The sequence below is a fragment of the Echinops telfairi genome, unplaced genomic scaffold (assembly GCF_000313985.2).
Source record: "Echinops telfairi isolate 266 unplaced genomic scaffold, ASM31398v2 ScPeMD7_7457;HRSCAF=8495, whole genome shotgun sequence".
In the NCBI taxonomy this organism is placed as follows: domain Eukaryota; kingdom Metazoa; phylum Chordata; class Mammalia; order Afrosoricida; family Tenrecidae; genus Echinops; species Echinops telfairi.
In genome coordinates, this window is record NW_022111357.1 from 11,860,165 (window position 1) to 11,887,130 (window position 26,966).

General features: G+C 48.3%; 2 protein-coding genes across 2 annotated transcripts in view; one reads left to right on the forward strand and one right to left on the reverse strand.

The window, feature by feature from the left end:
• The window catches only part of FNDC5 (fibronectin type III domain containing 5), a 24,427-nt gene extending 16,957 nt beyond the window's left edge, over nucleotides 1-7,470 (forward strand). The window contains exons 5-9 of the mRNA XM_030887984.2: nucleotides 1,516-1,685; nucleotides 2,293-2,491; nucleotides 2,812-2,901; nucleotides 5,004-5,137; nucleotides 5,986-7,470. Coding sequence (XP_030743844.2) covers nucleotides 1,516-1,685; nucleotides 2,293-2,491; nucleotides 2,812-2,901; nucleotides 5,004-5,137; nucleotides 5,986-6,024 — 632 coding nt within the window. The 3' untranslated portion in view covers nucleotides 6,025-7,470. The remainder of the gene's footprint in view (nucleotides 1-1,515; nucleotides 1,686-2,292; nucleotides 2,492-2,811; nucleotides 2,902-5,003; nucleotides 5,138-5,985) is intronic.
• A 6,651-nt stretch (nucleotides 7,471-14,121) lies between these two features.
• LOC101661505 (S100P binding protein) overlaps nucleotides 14,122-26,966 on the reverse strand; it is a 43,284-nt gene continuing 30,439 nt past the window's right edge. The window contains exons 5-6 of the mRNA XM_045299270.1: nucleotides 17,141-17,228; nucleotides 14,122-14,347 (exon numbers count right to left, since the gene is read on the reverse strand). Of these exons, the coding sequence (XP_045155205.1) occupies nucleotides 14,209-14,347; nucleotides 17,141-17,228 (227 nt within the window). The 3' untranslated portion in view covers nucleotides 14,122-14,208. The remainder of the gene's footprint in view (nucleotides 14,348-17,140; nucleotides 17,229-26,966) is intronic.

Sequence of the window (26,966 nt, forward strand, 5' to 3'; positions counted from 1 at the left end):
CTTGGAGTCCACAGCCCCCTTACCCTCTCCCTGGGGACCCCTTTCTGGCCCCTGGCACTGTTCCCTAACCCAGAGCTCCAGCGTCTTCTCCACCTTCGTGACCCCAGACTCGTCCTTCAACCTCCCAACCCCTTCTCAGCATCTCAGCCACCCTGTCCCTCCCTAGGGTTTGGTCGCAAGACTTTTCCCTCGGGGCTACTAGCTCCCTTTTCTGACCCAGGGAGCAGCTAAGGACATCTCCCACCCCACCCCCCACCCCCGCCACCCTAGGCCTCCTTCTCCTGTCCCTGAAGACCTCTCCAAGCTCTGTAGACCAACTCTGCAGGGCAGGGCTGGAGCCCCCCAGGCCCATTGCGGTGTGTGGGCAGCCTCTGTGAGGGGGATGGGGCCTGGCTCCCCAGGGCGGGCACAACGGGGTACAATTGGGCCCCTGGGCCTGCTGGGTACCCCAAGGACCTGGCCTGTACCCCCTTCCCCTGACTTTCCCTGCTGCCCGCCTCTCCCCCTCAGTGCTCTCTCCTCTGTCTCTGGCACTCCACTGGTCTCTGCTGCCGCTCCTGGTGGGCCTCCACCTGTCTGTGTCCCTCTGTTTTCTGTCATCTCCCTGTCTGGCTCTGGCTCTCCACAGGCCTCAGGATGAGCCCCTTGGTCCCCTAGCCCAGGGTGAAGGGGTGCTGCTTGGCCCCAGGCTTCCCTGTGGAGCACCCACCCTTTGGGAGTAGGGGCTTGTGTGACAACGCCCCCGCCCCCTCCTAGGAGGCTCTTCCTTCCTGGCCTCCATCGTGTTCCCTCTAACTCCCCTCTCTACTGATCACCCCCCCACCCCCGCCTCCATTCAGAAGGCTCTACCCTGGCCTCTTGGCTCCACTGAGCAGCCCACAGCTCAGTGACCCTGTCTTTCCTGCCTCCTTCCCACCCAGCTCCACCTCTCGGGGCTCAGGGGCTCTGGAGAGGCTGGTGCAGGCCCTTCTGCAGCCTCATTCGGACAGGCCACCAGGCTCCCGACTCCCTCTGTTGCTCCTCAGGCCGGTGCCCATGCCGGGTTCACCCCAGCCTGACTTCTCTCCACCTCCGGGTCTTTCTCCTTCCCTCAAGGTCACGACATGGCTATCCGTTCTGTAGAAAGAACACTGGTCTGGAAGTCTTTTTGACCGCTTTTTATTAGCTCCTGCACCCCCAATCACCCATGCCTCCCCTCTACCTGTCCCCCACCTCTTCCTGCCCTTTCACTCAATCGGGCCCTGGCTCAGGCCCATCAGGATTTTTCTTGGACCCCGGGTGGACCCAGCTCATGGACAGCAGGGGCTTCCATTAGGGCCCAGGGAGCTTGGGGACTTGGCTTGGCTCTTTACGCCACTCTGGAACTGGCATCCATGCCCCAGGCCCTGTGAGCCCTTGGCTTCTTCCTTGCCCCACATCTCACCCCCCTACTCCCCTCCACCCTCCCACCCAACGTAGGTTCCCTTCTGTCCATCCTGCCGCATGAGACAGTGGGCCTGGGCCTTGTGACATAAGGTGCTCAGGCTCAGGTGCTTCCCCACCCCCTCCCCGTCCACCCCCCACCCCCAGAAAGCCCCTCCGCCCCAGTGAATGTCACTGTCAGGCACCTCAAGGCCAACTCGGCGGTGGTGAGCTGGGATGTCCTGGAGGATGAAGTTGTCATCGGATTTGCCATCTCTCAGCAGGTAACCCTCAAGGGTCCTCGGGCAGGAGACCACGTGGAGATAGAGACAGGAGGGAAGAGAAAGGAAACTCCAGATGAAGCCCACACTCACTGCCAGAGAGGCCCTGCTGACTCACAGTGAGCCAGCCTATGGGCTTCCGGGGCTGTAACTGTCTCCGGACGTAGAAAGCCTCAACTTTCTCCTGGGGACCAGCGGGTGGTTTTGAACTGCTGAGCATCAGGATTGTGGCCCAATATGTAACCGCTACATCAGTTGGGGTCTTTGAGGAGGAAGGAAGGAAGGCAGAAAGTTGCACATGTGGCTTGAAACTGGGCCTCCAGAGGGCCACCAGTGAGTGGCCTTGGGAGGGTTGGCTCAGACCACAGAAATTCAGAACCCAGTTCTGCTTGGGGCCAGAAAGAGCTGAGCATAGGACCCGGCTCCAGGTGTCTGTAGATGTATATGCCTTTAGGCAACCTCCCTGCCCTGCGAGGGGCGAGAACAAGCCGATGGGCTGTCAGGGGTGTGTGTGTGTGTGAAGGATCCAGGGTGGGTGGCCCCGTGGGGGAGAGCAGGCCTTGGGGACTGGGCCCTGTGAACGGTGGGCCTGGACTCCCGGCTTTTGCAGAAGAAGGACGTGCGGATGCTGCGCTTCATCCAGGAGGTAAACACCACCACTCGCTCCTGTGCCCTGTGGGACCTGGAGGAGGACACCGAGTACATTGTGCACGTGCAGGCCATCTCCATCCAGGGGCAGAGCCCGGCCAGCGAGCCAGTGCTCTTCAAGACCCCGCGGGAGGCCGAGAAGATGGCCTCCAAGAGCAAAGGCAGGTCCCGGCCCGGTCACAAAGGGGGCAGGGTGGGCAGGCCCAGAGTAGGTGGGCAGCTTGAGACCGCACTGTGCCCACCTCCCACCAGTCAAGGAAAGCAGTACCTGAAGGGAGAAAGGGTTCATTCTAATCCTCCAGGGCAGTGGGCACATGGGTTTGAACGCCTAACTTCACTCAGATCCTGATCACAGCCACCCAGTAGCTAGTGGTCGCTCGTGGGTCTCTGGACATTCGGTGCGTGGGCAGCTACAGAAATAAGTGCTTGAGGAGTGCCTGGCAGGAGGGCAGGGACTGAGGGCTAGTGTCTGTCCCCACAGATGAGGTGACCATGAAGGAGATGGGGCGCAACCAGCAGCTGCGGACGGGCGAGGTGCTCATCATCGTGGTGGTCCTGTTCATGTGGGCGGGTGAGTCCAGGCGTCAGACCCTTCTTCTTTGCATCGCCCCTGGGCCACCAGGTCCCTTCTCTCACAGAAGCCAAGGGCAAGGTGCCCGGAGACCTGAGAGAAGAGATCTGAAGTCTCAGAGGTCCTGCCTGGGACATAGGTACCTCTCCCATGTCCCTGACACACCCCGCCTTCAAATACCGGTAGCATACTGGTCGCTGCTATGTGGGCTATGTGGGAAGGAGCACTTGTGCTTCCCACGGGCAGCAAGGGGCCCAGCTCAGGGAGAGGGCCGTGCTCAACTCTTTTGCCTTCTGGCCAAGGCTGCAGCCTCACCGGGGGTGTTGTGCCTCAAGGGACTTAAGGCCTCGGTAGTTCAGTGCCTCACCTCAAGCTGGGGACCCCTCCTGAACTAACCAGCTCCAAAGAGATGACCTCCGGGGTCTCCTAGCCCCTCCGGTAGAATGGCCCTCCTGCTCGGAGCTCCCCGAGACTTAAGACTGAGTTCCACTCTTCATTTCTGCATCAGTTCTATCGCAGGCTGTAGGACTACCAAGTGTGACTAAGGAGAGGCCTGTGCTTACGGAAGGAAGCCCAGGCCCCGGTTGACAATACTTCAGTGGGTGGAGGGGGTAAGAGCAGCATGTGCAGAAACAGCAGATGTTGTTAGGTCCCGTGTAGTGGACTCTGACTCATAGTGACCCTACTGACCACAGAAGGACATGTCACCCTCCTCATCCTCGCCACATTTAAGCCTGCTCTTGCCCCGTGGTGCCAGTTAACATTGTGCAGCTCTTTAAAGGTCTTCCCCGTTTTCACCGACCCTCCACTTTTCCAAGGATAATGTCCTTTTCCAGGGACCGATGTCTCCTGATAGCAGGTCAGCTGGTCAAACCATGGTGGCTTCCGTGTGTCACTGGTATTTAAAACACCAACGCGGTCACCTGGTCAACAGGTTTCCAAAGAGCTTCCAGAGCAAGAACAGACTAGGATGTAGGGAGAGATGGTCCACTTCTGGAAAATTCACCGCTGAGAACCTTATGAATCGCAGAAACAGAGGAAAGGGGATCCCTTCTGGGGCTGGGGGAGAAAGCAGGAAAGAGCAAGTCATGTGGGCACGGGGCTTTGCGGGAGGACACCAGGCAACCCAACTCGTGTCCTGGACATTGTGTGGTCAAGAGATGGACACTCAGAGCAGCTCCAGGCTGAGAGAGAAGACGGGAAGCGGAAGAGTGGAGGAAGTAGGTTGTAAAGGAGTCTGGGATGCCTTCCATGGTTTTTGAGCTTTGTATGTGGTTTGGGTGGACATCTATGAATGACCTTCCCATTGGACAATCTGTACACATTTTGTTCCATGCCATGACTTGCCACCCCTCTGTGTCGCAATCTTCCCCGGGCCCCCTATTGCTATTTGCCCTGCTTCCCGCCCCCTCCTGCCTTTTGAACGTTGTTTTGTCACTAAATGCTGCCTGTGTGGTCAACTGTTCTGAGAAGCACGGTCCTCACGGGTGTGGATTGGCTGACAGGTGATTTCTGGAGTGCATTTGGTTCCAGGTTTAAAGGTCTAAGGAGCCCTGGTGGCAGCATGGTTACGTATTGGGCTGCTATCTGCAAGATCAGCAGTTCAAAACCACCAGCCACTCCTCAGGAGAAAGGCAGGGCAAAGAGCCACAGTCTCAGAAACCCACAGGGGCAGTTCTACCTTGTCCTGTAGGGCTGCCATGAGTCAGGTTTGATTGGATGGCAGTGAGTATGGTCTGTTTGGTTTGGTCAAAATCTATTAGGCAGGTGCAGTATCAGTCTGACAAAAACCAGGAAAGGAGCTTGCGTGCACGCCCAGCTCCGCCCCGTGACCGGTCAGTGCCCTGGGATGAGGACAGTAGGTCCCGAGAGGTTGTTGAGGAATCGAGGTGGACTATGCCAGGGCCTGGCTTCTGCTCAACAAATGTTCTTTGTGTTTGTTACCCCCACCCTTGCCTGCCCCCAGGAAGGAAGGGGGGCCTGACAGAGGTCTGGTAGAAGGGGAGGGAGGGAGGTTCAGACAGCATCCCCAGCAAGTGCTGGTGGGCGACACTGGTCAGACAAGGACTCGGGCTGTCCCTCCTGTGCCCCCACCCCCCCAGGTGTCATCGCCCTTTTCTGCCGCCAGTATGACATTATCAAGGACAACGAACCCAACAACAACAAGGACAAAGCCAAGAGCCCATCGGAGACCAGCACCCCTGAGCACCAGGGCGGGGGTCTTCTCCGCAGCAAGGTGAGGGCGGCGAGGGCGGGTCCCAGCTGTGCCCTGCTCATCCCTGGACTGCAGAGGAGGTGCAGCTCAGGGCCTGGCCCGGCAAGAGCCCGGGCCGAGCCAAGCTGGGCCCCAGCCTGTGTGACCGGGAGACGCTGCAGATGGATTCTGGATCCTTTCCTGTTGCTTGGTGCCAGAAGTGGTTTAAAAAAATAAGGGCAGCGGGCGGAACTCTTGGTTGGTGTGGGGAAACCGGGGTCGGTCGGGGGGTGGGGGGGGGCCCTGGGCTCGTTTCCGCTCCTGCTGGGCGGTGTGGCTTTCAGTAGGTGCTTTCCCTCTCTGTGCTTTCGGTGAAACAGCTATGAAACCCTACTCAGGGCTTGCTCTGAGCGACTCGAAGACAGACCGTAGGGAATGAGAGGGTCTCCTGGCTCTGACGAGGATTATCCAACAAGCACCCAGACCTCTCTACATCTCCTCTTCCCTCCGTCTCCACGCTCCCGCTGGGTGCCTGTCCCCTCTCTCGCGGTCTCTCTTCCTGACACATGTTCCTGAAGCCTCCTGTTAGAAGTCCCTCCACACCGGCAGTGGCTGAGGCTGCACTCAGAGGCAGATCCATAGGATGGAGAACCAGCCCGAGGGATGGCTCAGCTGGGGGCCCTTGGGGGCCCAAAGGCTGGGTTTGAGAAGGCAGAGGGACACGCCAGGCAGACAGGGTCGCTCTTTCCTTCTACAAGGGGGCAAGGGCTTGGCCTTCAGGCGGCAGCCCTGCTGGTGTTCTTCCTCCTCCTGTCCTCTACCTAGTTCCAACCTTGCAAGAAGTCGATGCAATTAGCCCTGGCCGCTTCTCTCATTTTTCCCCCTCCCAGTTTCCAAGTCAGCCCTCCGCGAGCAGCATCCAAGCGTGACTGCCTGCCTGCAGGAAAAAGGATTGCAGTTTTCTTCTCTGCTGGGCTGCAGAGGAGAGGGAGGACTGCGGCGTGGGGAGGAGGCACAGCTGGCCAGCTGCTCGGTTCTCTCTCTTCCCCTGGCCTCGTCTGGAAAAGGAGGCTGAACTCAAAACCCAAATTCTGCAAAAAATAACAAGCCACAAAATGAAAAGGCCCGGCCCCATTCTAGAGAGGGCAAAGCTGCCCGAGAGATGGCCTTCTGCCTCCTCGCTGCTCCTGGCCCAGCTTCCTCTTTGAGAAAATGCACAAAGCTCCTGGGAGAGGCCCCGCACCCACCAGAGGGACTTTTAGGCCAAGGCACATCAGGGAAGCCGCGGGGCTGCCTGCCTGCCTGGCAGGTCAGGCTGCCACCAAGCCTTTTCTGGATCCAGCCATCAAGGACTTGTGGTGGGATGCACAATTTTGAGACGGTTCTCGCTTTTGGAAGACGAAATTGGAGTTTCTACTCCAGAGGGCAGAGGGGTCCCCGCAAGGACCGAGTTGGTCGCTTGACCCCTGTGTCTTCTCTGGCCCTTGCTTTGATGACAAAGCTCATTAGACTGGGGGGTCTTAAGAAGGAGAGAGAGAAGTGGGAAGCACTGGTCCCATTTCTTTAGGAAACCTCTTGTAGACCGTTTGCCCTGCCGGCTTGTCCACGCGCAGCATCCTGGGGTCTGCTAGACCACCCCCACTGGCGGACAGGCCTAAGCCACAGATGGATAGGCCAGTCCAGGCTAGCACCACTGGCCCCTGGGGTCTCCATATTCTGCCATCTCATCCAGGGCTCTGTAAAAGCTACCCAGGGTCCTCATGTCCTTCCTCAGAGCCCGAGTAGTCTGAAGTGACAGGTCTCTCTCTCCACTGCCCCTTTCTGGTTTAAAAAAAACTAACAACAAAATGGTGCTTGAGAGGGGAAGGCGGACTCTTCCTGAGACTGAGGATTTGCTGCTGCCGGCCTGGGAAGAGATGGGCATCTGCATCTCCCATTGGTGGACAAGGCCAGGGATGGAGTGTGGGAGGACGACGCCTAGCACAAGCCTGGCACACAGCCGGCACTCAGAAAAGGTTTGCTGAAGTGAAGGGCAGCAGCAGAGGCCCGTCCGCCAGAGAGCTGAAAGCCATCACTGAAGGCCGGCCCTTCCTTCCGGTCGCTCTCCCAGCGCTCTCGTGGCTGGACCAGCCTCCACGCTGCCTCTGGAAGCGGGAGTGTGGGAGCAGGGGGAGGGAGAAGGGGAGCGGAGCGGGCAGCAATGTTAAGGGCTTCCTCATGGGAGGGCATGAGGCTCCACCCCATTGTCCTGTGACTTCCATCCCTGCTGAAAGGGGGCTATCAGGCCAAGGCTCCTTAGGGGAGGGTCCTTCCCTGGGATCCAGTTAGAGCAATAACCACTTTTTAAATGTAAAATAAAGACAAATGAAAAGGCACATCCTTGTCTTCTGGTAAATGCCCAAATGTTGCCCTCTTTTCCTGGCAGTTGGCAGCAAGTCAGGCTGTGTGGAGGAGGGAGGCAGCTCTCTCCTCTCCATTTGGCCTGCAGCTCTGGAGGGACATGCCTGCCAGCCAAGCTGGAGTTGGAAGGGAAATCTCTAGCAGATGGGGGTGCACGTGTAGGAAGAGAAAATAGCTGCTCCAGCATCCTCTTCCTAAGGAGCCCCCCAAACCAAACTCGGGCTGCCGCACTGCAGAGGTATGCAGGCTGGTGCTTGCTTTTTAAAAGGGTTTTCCCCTTTGGGTGGGGCTGGGAACTCTCCTTGTGGAGGGGAGGCAGTCCTTGTCTCTCTGGAAGGCGAGGAGGGGAAAGGGTGGCCAATGCCTCTGCTCTCAGTATTCACAGCATGCTGTTAAGGGACGATCATTACCATCCTAACTGCAGACTGAAAGGGAGAGCAATGATGCCATTAGCCAATGAGCAACCCAGTAAATGGGGCACCTTGAACACTGCTGTCCAAAGCCGGGAAGAGCTTGGAGGGAAAAGTCCGGGTGAGAGTGGCCTAGGCTTCTCCCTTCTGGAAGGGTCTAAGGGCAAAAGTCAGCGTAAAGGTTGGGTAGGAAAAGCTCAGCAAGTGCACCAAGGCCTCAGTGCCCGCACGGGGTCACAGCAGCGCAGAAAGGAGGCGGGGCTGCAGGGAGCTCGGCCTGTGGGCCACCTGTGCTCATCTTTCCTGGGCCTGCAGCCTCAGGCAGCAGTTTCCAAGGTTATGAGGGGAGGCAAAGGCCCAACACTCCCAGCTTAGACAAACTCCACTTCCTGTTCTGCCTCCCTAGCCCTCTCCTCCCCCCACCCCAGAGTTCTACACTCAGTGCTTCTCAAAAGCAGTTGCAAAGTAGAACCCTACAGCGAGGACTTGGGATGTGCTCTTCTCCCTCCCTCACCGATCTGCAGGGATGGCTGGCAGCCGGAGAAGGGCAGAGGCAAGTGCCTGGGCACCAGTGCTGGCTTCCAGAGGGAGGAACCTGGGATGAGTCAGACCAGGCTTGTCAGCACCTAACCCCGCAGGCGAGCCACTTCTCTAGGCTTAGATTCCCAAACCAGAGAGGTTCCATCAGAAGACTCCCCCACCCCCACCCAACCCCAGACTCCACACACTTCCTGGAGCAAGAGCCTGGAGATTTCCACGTAGGAACAAGAGGAAAACTCCAGGTCTGTAAAGAGGAAGAGAGAGTGTTTCTGCCATTTTCTCCTCCTCCTGTGTCAACCTCCACTGCTGGGCTCTCCCATTCTTACAGAAACACGTGGCCTCTCCCCACTCTGTTCACTTGGTGTTTCAGACGTCTCCGGTACATCTCACCTCTTTCAACCTATTGGCTGGAAATCGGCTCTTCCAGAAAGAGCCTTGTCCGAGAACTTGCCTGTGCCCTAGTCGAAAGGAGACATCTCTGCAGCGCACGCGCGGAGGCAAACGCCACACACCAAGTTCTTACAAGAACCTCCTTCGTAGCGGCCAGGAACACCGCTGAGCATCCTACCCTACACAGAGCAGCACCCCCCTCACAATGGGGAGGCTAGCTGGGCCCCCCTGGAAAGAGGACTCCAGTGGGGCAGTGCTGTGGGAGAGGAATACTTTCTGGACAGGACCAAAGTGAAAGGCATCCAGGAGGGCAGGCAGGTACTGCCCCACCTTCATTCGGTGGGCATGGTTCTCCTGGTTCCAGTCAGGCTGTCCAGGCCCCCAGGGCCAGGAGTTTGATTGGCAGCGAAGATCTTAATGTGTTGCATAAAGCCATTTTCTCTTTCCAGGAGTGGTCAGTTTGTACCTCATCCTCAAATACCTGCTGGAAAAGAATGCAGCAATATACCTGTTTAAGGGTCCTGGATCCTGTTTTTAATTCACCTCTTTTTGGCAATAAGAAGGAAGGAGGGAGGGCAGTGCATAAGTAGATTAATGCTGTATTAATGCTAATTTCTAAAAACAAAATTACTGCAAAAAAAGAAGGCGTTTGAGACTAAGGGTCCTTTGGATTCCTTTTCCGAAGTATCCCCCTTCAATAAACTCACCCTCCTTTCTGTTCAAACCTTTAAAAAGAGAGGAAAAAAAAGAAAAAAAGAAGAGATTTTGTCTATAAATGAGAAACCTAAACTGGAAGAGGTCTTTGTATACAAATGCAGTCACTGTCCAGTGGCACAGCGCTTTAGGACTATCACTTGACTTTAAGGTTGTCAGCAAGATTCCCCCGCCCCCGATGCTGGGGAGAACTGGCTGTTCTGTCTGTGATGTGTTCCAGTTGTCATGGGGAGAACAGGTGGGGGATTGACCAGGCAGGAGCCTGTTCATGATGGAATCCCACCACTGACCAGCTGATCCTTCCTGTGGCCAGTGGAAATTTTTCCCGACAGGTGCTCTGGCATCCGAAGCAAGCACACCCGCGAGTCACCTTAGGAATCATTCTGCTTTCTGCCAGCAAACCAGGACGACACTGAGAAAAGCAGGGAACTCTGCTTTCTAGTTTTCAGGTGGCTGGTTTTTGCTCCTAGAAAAGCTCTAAGCCAGCTCATTGGAGAATGATCTCAGTCCTCTTTGAGAAGGCTGCTCTCCTTTCGTCTCCACTTTTCCAGACCCCAGAGCACGCGGGGGAAGGAAAAGCAGCACTTCAGAGGATCCAGCATGGTCCCCAAGTGTGCCGCTGACGGCAGGAGGCACACACAGCTAGAAAGGAAACAAGCAGTTGCAGGACAAAGGATCATCTGTGCCCAACAGGAACAAAATGGACGTGGATGGCCCAAGAGTATGCCAGCCAGACAACAGCACACAGCTGAGTACTTAGCAAGTGTACACTGAGCCTTTCGTCCAGACTGTAGAGCATATATTCTAAACACAACTTAGAGTACACAGGACAGCAAGCCTGCCCAGACTCTTTGTACTTACCGTCTCAGCATGAGGGGGGTTTTAAAGGCATTGGCGAACAGAGGAGACAAGCTATTATTACTTTCCCTTTCATCCTTGCTCCTGGGAGTAATTCTAAGAACCTAGGTTCACCTGCAGGATCTAAGGAATGCATTTCCACATCCACTCACTCTCTGACTTTTACCCCTGCTTCTAGCAGTCAAGTAAACTAAGAATAATCAATGGTGTACTATCGATTCTGGTTTCTCACATGGCCTTCAAATGAAGCATGCCCCAAGATGGCCTGGTTTCCTCGGGGCCAGCTCTGGAGAGGCAGGATGTCAGCTCCCCACCATGCAGCCATTGGCAGGAATGCAAGGCAGTGGCTGCCTATCTGCGCCGAGCCCCCTGCCCCCCTGCAGAAAACACAGCAGTGCTATTTCAGGCTCCTGACATGGACCCCATCCAGCTACAAATCCCAATCAATTTCAGCATGTGTGAACTGCTGGCACAACCTTTCTCAACACTGTACTTTACCCTCAAAAGAATAGGGAGCAAGCACCCTCGCCTCCCTGGTCCCACGTTCTCCTAGCTGCCGCCCCCTCTCAAACCCGACTAATCTACCTACGCAAAGTAGGAAGGCAGAGCCTTCTTTCAGAGCCCGCAACAGACGGCCACAGTACATGTCACTGACAAGAACTTTTTATTTCAGTTTAATGACATTAAACACAACTGCTACAAGGGGAAAAAAACATGATAAAGAGAGACACCAAACTTCAGTTTCATAATCGATCTGACGACACTCAAGTTAATCGGGGCCTTTGTCAGGTTATTTCAGACTCCATGCTTAAAGGTAAGCAACGGCAGGCAACACATCTTCAATCTGCTTTGTCGAGACCCCAGTGGCGTGAGTGTCCGTCGTCAAGGATGAAGAAAGCTAGGCAGTTAAATGCATATAACTCTTCTTCAAAACAGGCAAACAAACAATACAGCAGGCATTCCACCAGAATGCTGGCCTTAGAAGCCAACACCAAACCTTTGAAAAGAGACGAAAACTCCAGCGTCCACCCACTTCACCTTTAATGCGAACATGCCAGATAAAGAGTTTTCTTTGGCATTGTTTTTCTCTTCGTAGAGAATACCACGTTAACCGCTAGAGAACTGTTCTCTCCTCCTCCGGTCCAACAGATTTAATTAAGCTGCTAACGCTTTGGAAAAACAGAATTATCTGAGTAGAGAGGAAATGTGATTGTCACATTTTCTATTAACCTGTCACTCATTTGATTTGCTCCCATTACACATTCGGTCTTAAGCCATCCTGCACCAGGAATGCATGGTCGAAGAGTCTGCCTTACAAACTGCTGTCCCTTCCCTCGACAGGGCATCTGAGGGCAGGTCCTCAGACTACAAAGTAGACGATGAGACTACTGCAATGGTGGCTGGTCCAAATACATTTCATTCTAACTATGCTGTGGTTCTAAAGACGGGGTTTGGATTGTCTCATTCCATCGAACTCATTCAGGGCAGAGTGACGTACATGCCAACTGAAAGACTAGATTTTGGACACCATGCCATTTAAAAGCTATCCTGAGGTGGAACCCAAGAAATCCCTGGTTCCTGGGTCCCTTTCCTGTCTGCGGCATGGATTATCGACATTGAATCTTCGGGTGCTCAATGCGCTGACCTCTATACAAATGAAGTGAAGACACCTATTCCGACATGAAAGCAAAGTTCGTACCCCTAACAAATACCCCAAACAGGGACCAATCGCAAGGCAGCACCTGTTCTCAGGAAGATTTGAAGTAGAAACTTATCACCTTGAACCCACTGGACAGAATCTGTCCACGATGACTATTTCGTGGACAGATCAAGTACTTAAGTCACCGTGATTAGGCCTAACCACATCTCCCTTCCTGACTTGGCTCCAGCAGCCTCACTGGTATGGTCAGCCATTGCATCAACGTGGGATGCTTCTCCATCTTTTATTTCACAAATTAATCCACTTTACCAGCTATGCTTCGTGATTCCTCTCTTAAGGAGACATTAAAAGAAGAAAAAAAGGACTAGATTTTTGACTCTCGCCTTTGAAAGGAACTTTTCCTTTGCAACTTGGTCCCAGATGCCAAACCCAATGTCCAAGCGAAAGAGACTACTTGATTGGATAAAAACAGTAGATGCTTCATAGGGACATTTATCCAAAATTTATTGGTGGCCTGATGAACCAAACTTTCCCCAAGTCGGGTAGAATGTTGAAGATGGGTTACTTACATACAAAGAGAGAGATGGTAGGACAACAAAGGCAGACAAGCAGCAGCTAATCCAATACCAGGTGTGCTACAGCAACTGTGTACAACTTTCACAGAGTGCACAACCGCAGCAGGAATGCCAAACTGCAAACTTCCCAAGGGAAGTCTAGCGCTATCTGTAGCCAGAGAACAGCCAGTGCATAGGACACTCTAAGATGGCTGTACAAAGCAACTTTGGCTGGAATCTTAAGATCGGGCCATACTTTTCTGCAGAGGCTTAATCACAACTATCTTAGACTCACTTCAGCAGGTAATGTGAAACTGCATCAAGGACTTGACCAAATGAGGAAATGATAAGGTCCATGGTTCTAAAGGCATCTCTTTGCTAACTTAAGAGACCGAAGAGTATCTCTCTGACCTCTCTCACCACCCATCACCTCAAGCCACACTTGAAGCTACAGTTGAGCAGAGCAGACTGGAGGTCCACTGATAGTTCCTGGCACTAGCTGCTGGCCTCTCCCCGAGTCAAGACTGCAGGGCAGTGCCTCAGTAAAGAGAGCAAGGAAGGCGCTGTTGTAAAGAGGCATTCCATGTCTCCCAGGTCACAGGTGAAGGTGGTCACTAGAGGAGAGGTCCTTTAAGATGGGCAAATGAGACCAGCTGAAGCACAAGACCACAACAAAGGCATTCAACGAGGGTTAGTCAACTGGTCTATTGGAGGTACAAGATTTGTAAACACTACTGTGCAAAAGAAGCTTACTGAAGAATGAACCGAGTCACAAAATAGAGGAAGCTAGGAGGGCCAGAAAGGAGAGGAAAGGGATTTACCCATCTAATCTGTCCTTTCAACAGGCTTTTTTTGTCCTGCTCCAATCTACTTCAAATGCCCGTGATTGCCAACTTAAAACACTGACTTGAAAAAAAAACACCAAAAAAAACACTGACTTGTCAGTTCCTAAGTCGTCAGCAATAACTGCCACTGGCTTGTGCCCTAATAACAAATCTCTTCCTTTCGGGGGATGGAGTGACGCTTCCCTTGGGCACCAGAAGATGCCACCACCTTTGCACAGAGGTGAGTGTGTTTACTGCAGCCCGAATGTTTTGACTTAATGCTGGTTTTTAGAAGGCGGTCACCTTCAATGTAAATAAAAGACAAATATTGTAACAATTTAATACTGCTTTAAAGAACATAAAAAAGGGAAGGATCTCATAAAAATAAAATAAAAAAATAAATTCAAGTAAAGCAATCATGCCCCAAAGGTGAAAAATTCTTTAAATAAGAATCTTCTGAAAAGTAATATTCAAAAATCTATAAAGCATAAAACAGCAAAAGACAGGGCAAGATATGACAAAATACCCATTTATAAACTATCAAGGGCTCATGTGGGAGAGGGGAGCGGGGAGGGAGGGGAAAAATGAGGACCTAATGTCGGGGGTTTAAATGGAGAGAAAATGTTTTGAGAAATGATGTACAAATATGCTTTACACAATTGATGTGTGTATGGATTGGGATAACAGTTGTATGAGCCCCTAATAAAATGTTTAAAAAAAAAAACAGCAAAAGACAATGAGATGCTGCTCTGGGTAGTGACCTTCACTGCTGATGGGATGTGACAAGTGGCCCATATGGGAACCCTGTGAGATGCTGGAACCGATGGTGGTTTCCTTTGTTTCTGTCCACCCACTGTGTCAGACTGTATCGCTGTGATTTCTGTCGTAACTGGGCGTAGTTTCTATCAGGAGAGAGGAAGAATAAAAACATGAAAGTTAAGGGTTCCAGACGGAATGGTTGCCGGCACCCAGAAAAGGCCAGCACATCTATTTTAAGGCTATAGCTTTTGAAATTCACTATTAATTTTATATTTCAATATTCACCATCTTAGAGATTTTATACCATTTTATTTATGTGAAAACCACATTACAAGTACAATGTTTCCTTCCAACTCCCAGAGCCACTTAATTCTCATAGAGGTGTCATGGTGATGTCCAAGTAGGACCCACCCCTGCCAACACTGAGCGCAGGATCTAGCTTGCACCTTCAACAAGACCTCGTGGTCGGACACAGTTCAAGGTTGCTTAGGACACTGCAGTTAAAATTAGAATGAAATCCCAGAGAAAGTAAGTCATCATGTATCACAATGAGAGTTTAGAAATAGAACAATTAATAAGCACAGGCTCAAAAGTTTCTCATCAACTTTAGTCACTGGCTAGGCTGGGCTGAGCTGGGGGTCTGAGCAGGACCCTCTGAGATCATTTGATCCATTCTCAATTCTAGCTGTTCCTGGGAAGCTTTCAAAAGATAGGGATTCTTGGCCCCTTACCTTCCCCTCAGACTTCCCCATGAGCTAGAATCCCCGGGCACGGGGCATTTTTGGAAATCTCCAGCTCATAAGGAGCAGACAGGGTTGAAAATAACAACACACGAAGGTAAACAAGCGGCCACCTAGCTCAGAAGCAACAAAGCCCCCACATGGAAGAAGCACACCAGCCTGTGTGATCATGCGGTGTCAAAGGGATCAGTTATCTGGCATCAAAGAACAAAAAATCGTATCATTGTGTGCTCACCTCCCTGATACGATTGCTGAAGACAAATGGGTACATAAGCAAATGTGGTGAAGAAAGCCTGGCTATTAAAAGATACAGCATCTGGGGTCTTAAAGGCTTGAAGGAAAACAAGTGGCCATCTAGCTCAGAAGCAACAAAGCCCACATGGAAGAAGCACACCAACCTGTGCAATCACGAGGTGTCAAAGGGATCAGGTATCAGGCATCAAAGAACAAAAAATCTTATCATTGTGAATGAGGAGGAGTGTGGAGTGGAGACCCAAAGCCCATTTGTAGGTAATTGGACATCCCCTTATGGAAGGGTCACAGGGAGGAGACGAGTCAGTCAGGGTGCAGTGTAGCAACGATGAAACATGCAACTTTCCTCTAGTTCCTAAATGCTTCCTCCCCACCCACTATCGTGATCCCAATTCTACCTTACAAATCTGGCTAGACCAGAAGATGTACAGATAGGAACTGGAAACACAGGGAATCCAGGGCGGATGATCCCCTCAGGACCAGTGGTGAGAGTGGGGATACCGAGAGGATGGAGGGAGGATGGGGTAGAAAGGGAGAACTGATTACAAGGATCTACATATAACCTCCTCCCTGGGGGACGGACAACAGAAAAGTGGGTGAAGGGAGACGTCGGACAGGGCAAGATATGACAAAATAATAATTTATAAATTATCAAGGGTTCATGAGGGAGTGGGGAGTGGAAAGGGATGGGAAAAAAATGAGGAGCTGATGCCAGGGGCTTAAGTGGAGAGCAAATGTTTTGAGAATGAGGGCAATGAATGTACAAATGTGCTTTACACAATTGATGTATGTAGGATTGTGATGAGTTGTATGAGTCCCTAATAAAATGATTTTTTTTTTTAAGAAAATAACAACAGAACTAGACACTGACCTAGTCCATTACGCAAGTACTTGCTGAATTCTTCACCCACCTCATCTCATTAAATCTTACTGACAATTCAAAGGGCAAGGGCGTGCATTAAGTCCTTGTGTAGGTAAGGAAAAGGAGATTCAGGTTAAGTAACATCTAACTTTAAGCAATGTCTTTACCCAGGGGATTTGTTTTCTTATCTGTACAGAACTTTATGAGGTTAAGAAGAATTCAGCAAATACTTGCGAATAGGGCTAGGAGTCCTGGTAATGAGGTAAGGAGACTAGGCTGGGCTGCTACCTGCAAGCTGTCAGCAGTTCACATCTACCAGCCGCTCCTTGGGAGAAGCATGAAGTTGGCTCTCCTGTAAAGATGGACAGTCTTGTAAACCCTACACAAGGTTAGTATGAGTAGAAATCAACTCGATGGTAGTAAGGTCCTACATTAAATGAGTAAAAGGGCTTGGACTTGAGTTGATACTTCATTCTAAAATGTATTTAATAACTGTATGTGGCACTGCCTTGCTCAGAACTGCGGTCATTTTGGCACCTCTAGAGAACTTTCCTCTAGTTCCTAAATGCTTCCTCCCCACCCACTATCGTGATCCCAATTCTACCTTACAAATCTGGCTAGACCAGAAGATGTACAGATAGGAACTGAGGTGGAAGCACATCTGATATGGTGGGAAAACAGTCAGGAAGCCACTCTGACTGGAGCAGAATGAGCAAGGGGGTAAAGGGTAAGAGTACCAAGATGAGGGAGGTGAGCTACCAGGTCATGCAGGCCCTGGCCAGGGACTATGACGATGAGAAGATGGGTGATGGGAAGCAGCTCAATACTTTGGGCAGAAGGATCACAGACTCTGACTTAGGCGTTCAAAGGATCTCTTTTGCTGCTGACTTGTAATAGTAGAAGATGAAGACTACTTCAATGAGTATTAGAATCCAGGTTTCCTGAATGTAGTCCAGTTTTTATTCCATTATACTATATTCTCCTTTCACTCTGAAATCAAACAACAGCTGTAACTCTGAATCCCCACCTCCCTCCTACAGCAAATCCTCTCCTTTCCCTCCTCCCTTGAATCATTTACTCACCGCTCGGTAAGGTCTGAAGGATGCTTCCAGTTTGGGGTTGGCTTCTGATGTACTTGGCCCATCAAGGCACGTAGCTCCCCCAAGGCACCTGTGAGACAGAAGGACTAGGTCAGTGGTTCTCAACCTTCCTAATAACACGACCCTTTCATACCATCCTCCTCATCTTGTGGTGACCCCCCAACCATAAAATTATTTTTGTTGCTACTTCATAACTGTAATTTTGCTACTGTTATGAATCAGGAGACCCCTGTGGAAGGGTCATTCAACCTCCAAAGGGGTCGTGACCCACAGGTTGAGAACCGCTCGACCAGGTGGTTAGGGAATAGCTCAGTCAACTTACCATGTGCTTTCAGGGAATGAGAAAAATCAGCACTGGGCTCAGTACTTTCTATTTAGGATTATCATAAGCATTCAGCGCAAGAACTACCAATTAGAGAGGGGAGCTTGTTCAGGGATGATGATGAAGTAATAAAGACAGCCACCATCCACTCATTCCACATTTATTAAAGTGTCTACAATATCTGAGGAACTTTACTGGTTGTGCTTCTCCTCAATGAAGTTTATACATTGAGGCTAGTGGACTGTGAGGCATGACAATGGGACAAACAGAGGCTACTAGGCAAGCACAGAGATTGGCAGGGTGAGGCTGATGGAAGGACCCCCCACTAGAGGAAAAAACCTATATGCAAGCACCTAAAAGTTAGTGAGAGGGAAGGGTGTCCAAACATAGAAATACTTAATACAAAAGCCCAGCGATACAAGATGGCATAATAAATTCAAGAAATCAGAGGTGCTCAGAACAGAGGACGTGGGGCTCTTAGCTAGCAAGAAACCTGGCTCCAGGTGATTGATTACTCCAACACCCAGGAGCCTGCAAAGCACCACACACTTTACTAGCTATCTTCGTGTATGAAGAAAGGTACTAACTAACATTTAGAGATGGGAAATTGTGGCTCAGGGAGGTATGCTTGCCTTAGTAAATGCTTATTAAGCCTGATTCACTTAGCTTCTGTTTGACTTTATGCTGCCACTGTGTAATAAGGCTAATTTTGTAGTTAAGGGCTGAGGCTGAGGCTTAGGCTACACCCTTCTCAGAATTGGAAATAAACACTTAAGAAAAGAAATTCCCTATTTTAAAATTTAACATGTATTATGATCAGCTGGAGGCAGAGTAAAACAGACTGCTGAGCCCTGATAATTTGCATTTCCAACCAATTTCTAAGTGATGCTGGAACCACACTTTGAAAACCACTGCCCTAGACAGCGGCTGCCCTGCCAGCTAGTTCACATGCTGCTCATTAACCCTTCGAGACACCAAGTGCAACCAAACTAGGCTCGAGACCATCTTTTCAAGTTCTGGTAAAAGATCCTTTACTTCAACTGTTAAGACTAATTTATTTGAAGCCTTAAGAAGCTAAACTGTGAAAAAAAGAAGCTAAACTGTGTAGAAAAAGTATATACTTACTTGGGCAGATAGTTAAAATTCCAATCTAACCACTAAACTAGCTCTGTGACCCTGAACATGTCATTTCTATTGTTTCAATTTATTCATATATGAAACGTGAACAATATTTAAATATATTTAGCATAAAATTCAATATTAGTACATAATTAGCATACAAATAAAAGCACAAAAAACAGCACATTGCTGTTAAGGGGCAGCTACTAAGGAACCCTGGTAGCACTGTGGGTTAAGCATCAGGCAGCTACCCACAGCAAACACCATATAGAGAAGCTCTATTCACCAACACATGGAGTCAGCATGAGTCTGAATAGCAATGGGTTATTCTTTAGTTTCACAGTCTCTACTTCCTTACCTTGCTTTGTTTCTTCCTGTTAGCACTTGCTGTGTATTTAAGGAACTCTGTATTTGTGAGCCCAAGTGGCAAAGTGGTTATGCATTCGGCTGCTAATTGCAAGGTCAGCAGTTCAAAACCACAGGCCACTCAGAAACTGACAGGGACAGTTCTACCCTGTCCTATAGTCATTACGAGGCAACATCAACTGGATGGCAGTGACTTTGTATTTAAGGAGACCTGGTGGCATAGTGGTTAACTGTTGGGCTGCTAACTGCAAGGTCGGCAGTTCACAGTCACCACTAGTCTTGCCACAGGAGAAAGATGAGGCTAGAGTCTGCAATCTGAAGGCACCAGTTGCTCAGAGGGAGAAAGACGTGACAGCCTGCTCCAGTAAAGATTTACAGCCTTAGAAACCTGCTCTGTGCTGCTGTCACTGAGTCACAATTCAACTTGACTGCAGTGGGGTTTTGTTTTTGTTTTCTTAAGCTGTCATAGAATTATCGCCCCAGGCTTATGTTTACTTGCAGTCTCACCAAATCTTATGAGAAACACCTTCTTTTGGTGAAAATATACACAATAAACATATCATTTCTGGGAAATAGATCTATGCACATATATTTACATGTTAAGTATTAAGGTAACAGATAGACATTGGGCCTCTCTACTCAAGTACTCCCTCATGCAAGAACACTTTGTTCTAATAAACCAGCATTCTGTGATGCTCACCTTCCTGACACAATCACTGAAAAGGGGTGCATAAGCAAATGTGGTGAAGAAAACTGATGGTGCGCAGCTATCAAAAGATATAGCGCCTGGGGTCTTAAAGGCTTGAAGATAAACAAGTGACCGTCTAGCCACAAAACTCACATGGAAGAAGCACACCAGCCTGTGTGATCATGAAGTGTCGATGGGATCTGGTAGTGGGCATCAAAGACCCAGAACAAAAAATCCTATCAATGTGAATGAGGGGGAGCATGGCATGGAGACCCAAAGCCCATCTGTAGACAATTGGACATCCCCTTACAGAAGGGTCACAAGGAAGAGACAAGCCAGTCAGGGTGCAATATAACACCGATGAAACATACAACTTTCCTCTAGTTCTTTAATGCTTCCTTCCCCACTATCATGAACCCAATTCTACCTTCGGATTTGTACCATATATACTGGTATAGATAGGAGCTCAAGACATAGGGAATCCAGGACAGACAAATCCCTCAGGGCCAATAACGATAGTAGCGATACCAGAATGGTAAGGGGAAGGTGGGGGGAGAAAGGGGGAACCGATCACAATAATCTACATATAACCCCCTCCCAAGGGAATGGACAACAGCAAAGTAGATGAATGCAGACAGTGGTTGGTGTAAGACATGAAAATTTTTTTAATAAATTATCAAGGGTTCATGAGGGTGGGGGGAGGGGGAATGAGCTGATACCAAGGACTCAAGTAGAAAGAAAATGTTTAGAAAGTGATGATGGCAACATATGTACAAATGTGCTCGACACAATGGATGTATGTATGGATTGTGATAAGAACTGTAATTGTCCTTAATAAAATGATTTTTAAAAAACAACAACCCCCCCCATATCATTTCAACAATCCTTAAGTGTATGGGCTGCATTCTTAAAGTTGAACCAACTTTCTCTACCTTTCCAAATGATTTCATGATTATAACAAAAACCCACTGCTCAATATTTAAATATTTCACTAGTGTCACAGTTTCAGGAGTATCATGGTCAATAGCTCCAGAAAATATACACACTATCTTTTACTTATCAGAAGAAAACAGTCTACTAGATAGATCAGTTCACCCATAAAATATGGATATATTTTATAGTACTCAACTCAGCAGAAATTTCTAATGCCTTTAATGAAAAATTCATAGATTCATTACATAAAAATTCAGGTTTTTTGTGTGGTTGAAAAAAGTATAACTAGATAAAAAAGAACAACATGAAAGATATATTTGAAACATATCTGGGCCAATTTTTTGTCTTTATTCCACAAAGGTAAAATAAAATAAACAAAAAGATGTGAACAGCCTATTCATGAAAGCAATACAAATAACCAGTAAACAATGAAAAGATGTTCAATCTCACTAATACAGAAAGAAGAAGTCATATTAAACTAACTCCTTGTGAAGGGAATATAAATCAGAAATGAAGAGCCTCCTTTAAGTAGGAAAGTAGCTTTTGATTAGAAAATTTCATGCTTCCTAGATTTGTTAAGGTAAGATCAAAAGTCTTAATTTGAATGGTCTTTTCCTATACCCTACTTTCGGGTTAAGTGCTAGGTTGGTGGTTCAAATCCACGAGTCACCCTTTGGGAGAAAGGTGTGGCAGATGGCTACCATACAGATCTACAGCTTTAGAAACCCTATGGCCCAATTCTACTTTGTCCTATAAGGTTGCGGTGAATCCATTCAGTGACAGTGAATTACACTCTATTATTCATACCCCAAGTACCCTGCTCCCACCAGCCTCTAAAAAAGGATGTTGGCAGGGGGTGGGGGAGGGGGAGATCACTTTGTAAATGTTTCAAGATATCTCTTCCTGCCAAAGCATCATCAAAAGAAAGCTAGCATCCAATCTCAAATGGAACTACTATCAGACTATCTGTAAATTGTATCTTTTAGCTTACTTATCTCCTACCACCTGGACTCTACAAAACTGCCCTGACAATTGCAACTAAAGAAAAACTACAAACCAGACAAAAAGATTGGCAAGTGAGGGCCAACGAGGCTTCAAATGGCCAACTATTAGGGGACATAAAGCAGTAGCACCAACAGCAAGCACTTATGTGCTGTACACATAACTTATTTCCTCTTTACAACAATCCTATGAGGTGCTATATAATTGGTTCTGACTCATAGCAACTCTCTGGGCAACAGAACAAACACTGCCAGCTCCTGAGTCATCCTTACAATTGTGGTTATCTTTGTGCCCATTTTGCAGCCACTGTGTCAAGCCATCTCATTTGAAGGCCTCCCCTCCCCTCACTTTTTTTTTTGCTGATCCTCTACCAAGTATGATGCCCTTTTCCAGGGACGGGTCTCTCCTAAGGAGCCCTGGTGGCGTAGTAGTTACGTGTTGGGATGTAATCTGAAAGGCCAGCAGCTTGAAACCAGCAGTAGCTCCTTGAAGAAAGACAAGGCTTTCTACTCCCACAAACAGTTATGGTCTTGGAAACTCACAGGAGAAGTTCTATCCTGCACTATAGGGTCACTCTGTGTCGGTACTGACTCAATGGCAGTGAGTTTGGTTTGGTCTCACCTAATAACATGCCCAAAGTATGTGAGACAAAGTTGCACCATCCGCACGCCTCTGAAGTAGTTACAATAGAATTTCATTATAGGACTGAGTTTCTCTAAAACCTTTCCCAAGACCAGCAGTTCATAGATAGGACTCTAAAGCAGGAATCCGCACTACAACGTGTCTTGTAAACCTAGCAGTACTAGCAAGCACATTGTTATTATTAGGGGTGACCAAGTCTATTTCGACTCATAGAACTCCACAAGACAAGAACAGAACTGCTTCATAGGGTTTTCTAGGCTGTAATCTTTACAGCTTAAAGAGTAATAATGGCACAGTGGTTAAGTGCTGAGCTGTCAATCAAAAGGTTTGAACCTACCAGCCACTCTGGGAGAACACTCTGTGGGAGAAAGACGTCGCAGAAAACCTATTGGGCAGCTCTGCTTTGTTCTATAGGAATCCTAAGCATTGGAATTGTTTTTGTCATCACCCGCTGCTGAGTGGGTTCAAGCATCAACCTTTTAGTTAGCAGCCAAACACTTAACTGTGTATGCCACCAAGGTTCCTTTTTAGGACGCATACACGGGCTTAAATAAGCACCTGGGTGATTGGACTCAGCTAATGCATCAAGAAATGTTAGTTTTTATAAACATTGAGAACTTAATAGTAGACTAAGGTAACCCTTATGCATAAGATTTAATGATCTAACAATAGCAATAGGAACTAACATTTATGAAGCACTAACATTTATGTCAGGCGCTTTGCTAATTGCTTTGCATGTAACCTCTCATTTAATCCAACAATCATCTGAAAGAAAACACCAGTCTCCATTCCATGCCAGAATAAATGGAGAAAAACCACTCATCTATCATCGAGTAAATGGGAAAGCTGGTATTCAAACGCAGGTAGGTCTAAAAATCTAAACCTTTATTTTAATACATAACTCCACCCTCTTCTTCCTTTAATTAGAAGGGCTAACAAGAATGGAAACATTTGAATCTTCTCTTTGTAGTCTCTAACAGATGGGCATTCTTGGCCCAACAATCCAGATAGTTTATTTTAAGTTGTGGCTAGAAGTTGATGAAAGACTGTCCTTTGTCTTATGGCTAAGAAGGAAATGAGGAAATTCTAACATTTCAGGAATTAGACCAACAATTAATCTAAGCCTTAAACTCTGAGCACACAGCTGACGGGTTTGGGAGAAATCCAGTTTAGTACCTGACCTTAATAAGTTGAAATTAGTTGTAACAAAGGAGACTGGCTCTATACGAGTCTGATAAGTTTTATGTTACCATACCTTGTTCCACATGGCCCAATCAATCAAGTGTGGCACATGAGTAAAGGACAGAAACTCTCTCAGCTGCTTAATGACCTAAAAGATGGCCTAGCATCAACAGATCTGTAAGTGAATCAAGCAGACCTTCTTCTTTGGAATGTGAATGTGAGATTCAGTAATGAGACAGAGAACAGCACACAGGCAGGGCTGAAGGAGCACCGAGGTGGAGGCGCAGAGAGCAGCCGCAGAGGCACCAATCAAAGACGTGTGCAAGATTAGAGGGGCTGTAACCACTCATCAGCGAGGAAAGCCTACATACAGAAATAAAGCACCCATTTCTGAGTGGGTCTGTGAGGCCTGCCTCTCCGGCTGGTGCTTTTTTACCGTGAGGCCCAGCTACGTTGCTAAGAGCCCAGTTCTCTCTGTTAAACCTTAAGCCAATTACTTAGAGGCAATTGGAATGCCTCAAACCCGTGTCATCTAAAATATCGAAGGCAGGGCAGGAAATGGAGAGTGAAGGGAAAGAAAGCTGTCGTGGCATGGTACTTTTTTCAAAAACTAATTAAAATGAGAATAAAAAGGGAAAAACAAATATTAAGTGGAAAGTAATGAAAATGTGTCACCTCAAAAAAAGAAAGAAAGAAAATGTGTCACCTCATTTATACAAATGAATTAGTATAAATCTTGACTGATTTTCCTTTTCAGACCAGGTAAAATGCACAAGAAGGAAACAGGAACTTGAATATTTCTCATTTTTGGTAGTGCTTTATCATGTGCGACCTCAAAATCACGGCAAATGCAGAAGCACAATTTATATATTGTTGTTTACGACCATCAGTAAAGTCAAAATGGACAGGACTTAACCATTTTGTGTGAGCTACAAGAAACTAAACATAAAAATCACAACTGCTTTCAGACTGCCTTTCAAATAGCTCAGGGGAAAAGGAACAACTGGTGTGAGCCTTGAAACTTATGAAGTCTATAATTATTTTGAAATCAGAAGCTTTTAAAAATGAAGGCAAAACAAACACTTTCTAAATAAGAGAGACTTTATCACTAGGTGACTTGCACTATAAGAAATATTAAAGAGAATTTATCAGGAAAAATGAAAATACGGAATGGAAACTTGGATCTATACAAAGGCATACACAGCATTGAAAATGGTATGCAAAAGCAAATAAGCCCACATGGAAGAAGCACCAGCCTGCGTGATCATGAGGTGTCCATGGGATCAGGCAATAGGTATCAAAAGATCCAAAACGACTATATTGATGCAAAAGAGGGGGGTTGGAGTGGAGACCCAAAGCCCATCTGTAGATAATTGGATATCTCCACAAGTGGGATAAGGTGTAAGGCAGATTTGGTGAGGGAAAGAAAGCAAGCAAGCAAAGGTAGAAAACCGTTTCAAAGGTTTATTTCAGAGCTCCTGGGCGAGGTTCAAGGGTCCCTAATTTAGGCCGGAGAAGTCGCACTGCCTGGGAGGGAGGGGAGTACAGAGAAAGGGACTGGAGCATCCTGAGCTTCCGGGTGAGGTTCTCGGGTCCCCAGCTGGAGGCCTGAGAAGTCAGTCCTGCAGTCCAGGAGGGGGATGAGGAGTTTTATTACCCAGGTCTACGGGAGGGAGTAGCTGGGGAATTTTGCACTGCAACTTGGTTGTCTGCAGATCCAGGGCTAAGCAACAATGTTCAAAGTTATCTGTAACGGTTAGCCTTCTGCACCTAGGCTGGAAGTGGAGGGGGAGGTCTGGCCTATCCCAGTGTCCTTGAAGTGTTTTCTCCAGCTCCAGGCATCCCTCCACTCGCCAGACGCACCAACTCCAGCCTCTGTCTGACATAAGGGAGGGATGATTCAACCAAGGTGTAGTACAGCACCGACAAATCACACATCATTTCTCTATCAATGGTTCTCAACCTGCCTAATGCTGCAACCCTTTAATACAGTTCCTCATGTTGTGGCGACCCCAACTGTAAAATTATTTTCGTTGCTACTCCATAACTGTAATTTTGCTACTCTTATGAATTGGGCAGCTCAAGTGAAAGGGTCTTTTGACCTCCAAAGGGGTTGCAACCCACAGGTTGAGAACCGCTTCGAGTCTAGTTACTGAATACTTTCTCCCCCCAACTACCATGGCCCAGAGTTCTAACTTACATATCTGGCTAGACCAGAGAACACATTGGTACAGATAAGAGCTCTGGACACGGGGAATTCAGGAAACATAAACCCCCCAAGAACAGTGATGGGAGTAGCAATATCATGAGGGAGAAAAGGGGAACCCATCACAAGATTGGATATATAGTGTGTCATCATCACCACACGCACATGTGTGTGCGCGCGCGTGTGCACGCACTCACCCACCCACCGCGCACGCACACAAAGGGAACAATTAAAGGTGAGTGAAGGGAGACAAAGGGCAGTGTTAAGATACAAAATAATAACAATATATAATTGATCAGGGATACATGAGGGTGAGGGATGGAGGGGGAAAAAAGAGGAGCTTGTATCAAGGGCTCAAGCTGAAAATGTCTTGGAAATGATGATGGCAACATATCTACTTCCAAAAAGCCATTGAAAGTCCTATGGATGCAAAGTTAGCGCATAATTGCTGTTGAGTCGTATACCCATAAAAGGCTAAATTGGCAAAAGCTAAGTGATATGTGTACAACAAGCACCCACCACATACATAAAGAGCAGCTACTGATGCTGCTTGAGTACAACCAATACCTCATGAGATCTGGTTTGGAGGTTAAGGGCTATGGTTTCACGGGACATTCCAGTTGACTGGCTTACTAACCATGGGCTTCTGTAAGCCTGGTGGTGGAGTGTTAACTACAGAGATAACTGCTCTGAAGATTATGCTCTTTTAAGAACTATGTACATGAGATCAAACTGACAAAAGCAACTCAAAAGATTTGATAAAAACCTCAGGCAGCAGTAAGTTTACATTAATGGGGAGGGAGAGGCTCACAAAGAAAGGCGAGGATGACTGCACAACCCGAAGACTGTAATCATGGTCACTAAGCTGTACATGTAGAAACTGCTGAACTGATGTATGCTTTCATGTGCACAGTCTCAACAAAGCAAATGAAACTTAGAGGAAGAAAACCCTGTGGAGCACAGTTCTACTCTGACAGACATGAGCTTACCATGAATTGGAAATGACTTGATAGCAACTAGTTAAAGATACAAACGGCAAATTATAGAACAATAGCTCCAATTAAAAGACAGATTGTGATACTGGATAAAAATATAAGGCACAAGACTATGTTGTCTACAAGACAATCTACTTCAAATACAAAGACATGGGTAAGTCAAAAACAAAAAGATATTTTTTGAAATATCATGTAGTCAAAAGAAAGCTGGAGGGGACAACACCAGAGACACAGTGTGGGAATTGTACCCGATCTGATCCCGCCACACTGAGGCAAAGCACTGGGGGAGTGCAGCAGAACAGCAGGGGAGGGGAGTAGCAAAATCCCCAGGGAATGATGAGGGTGGACATTGG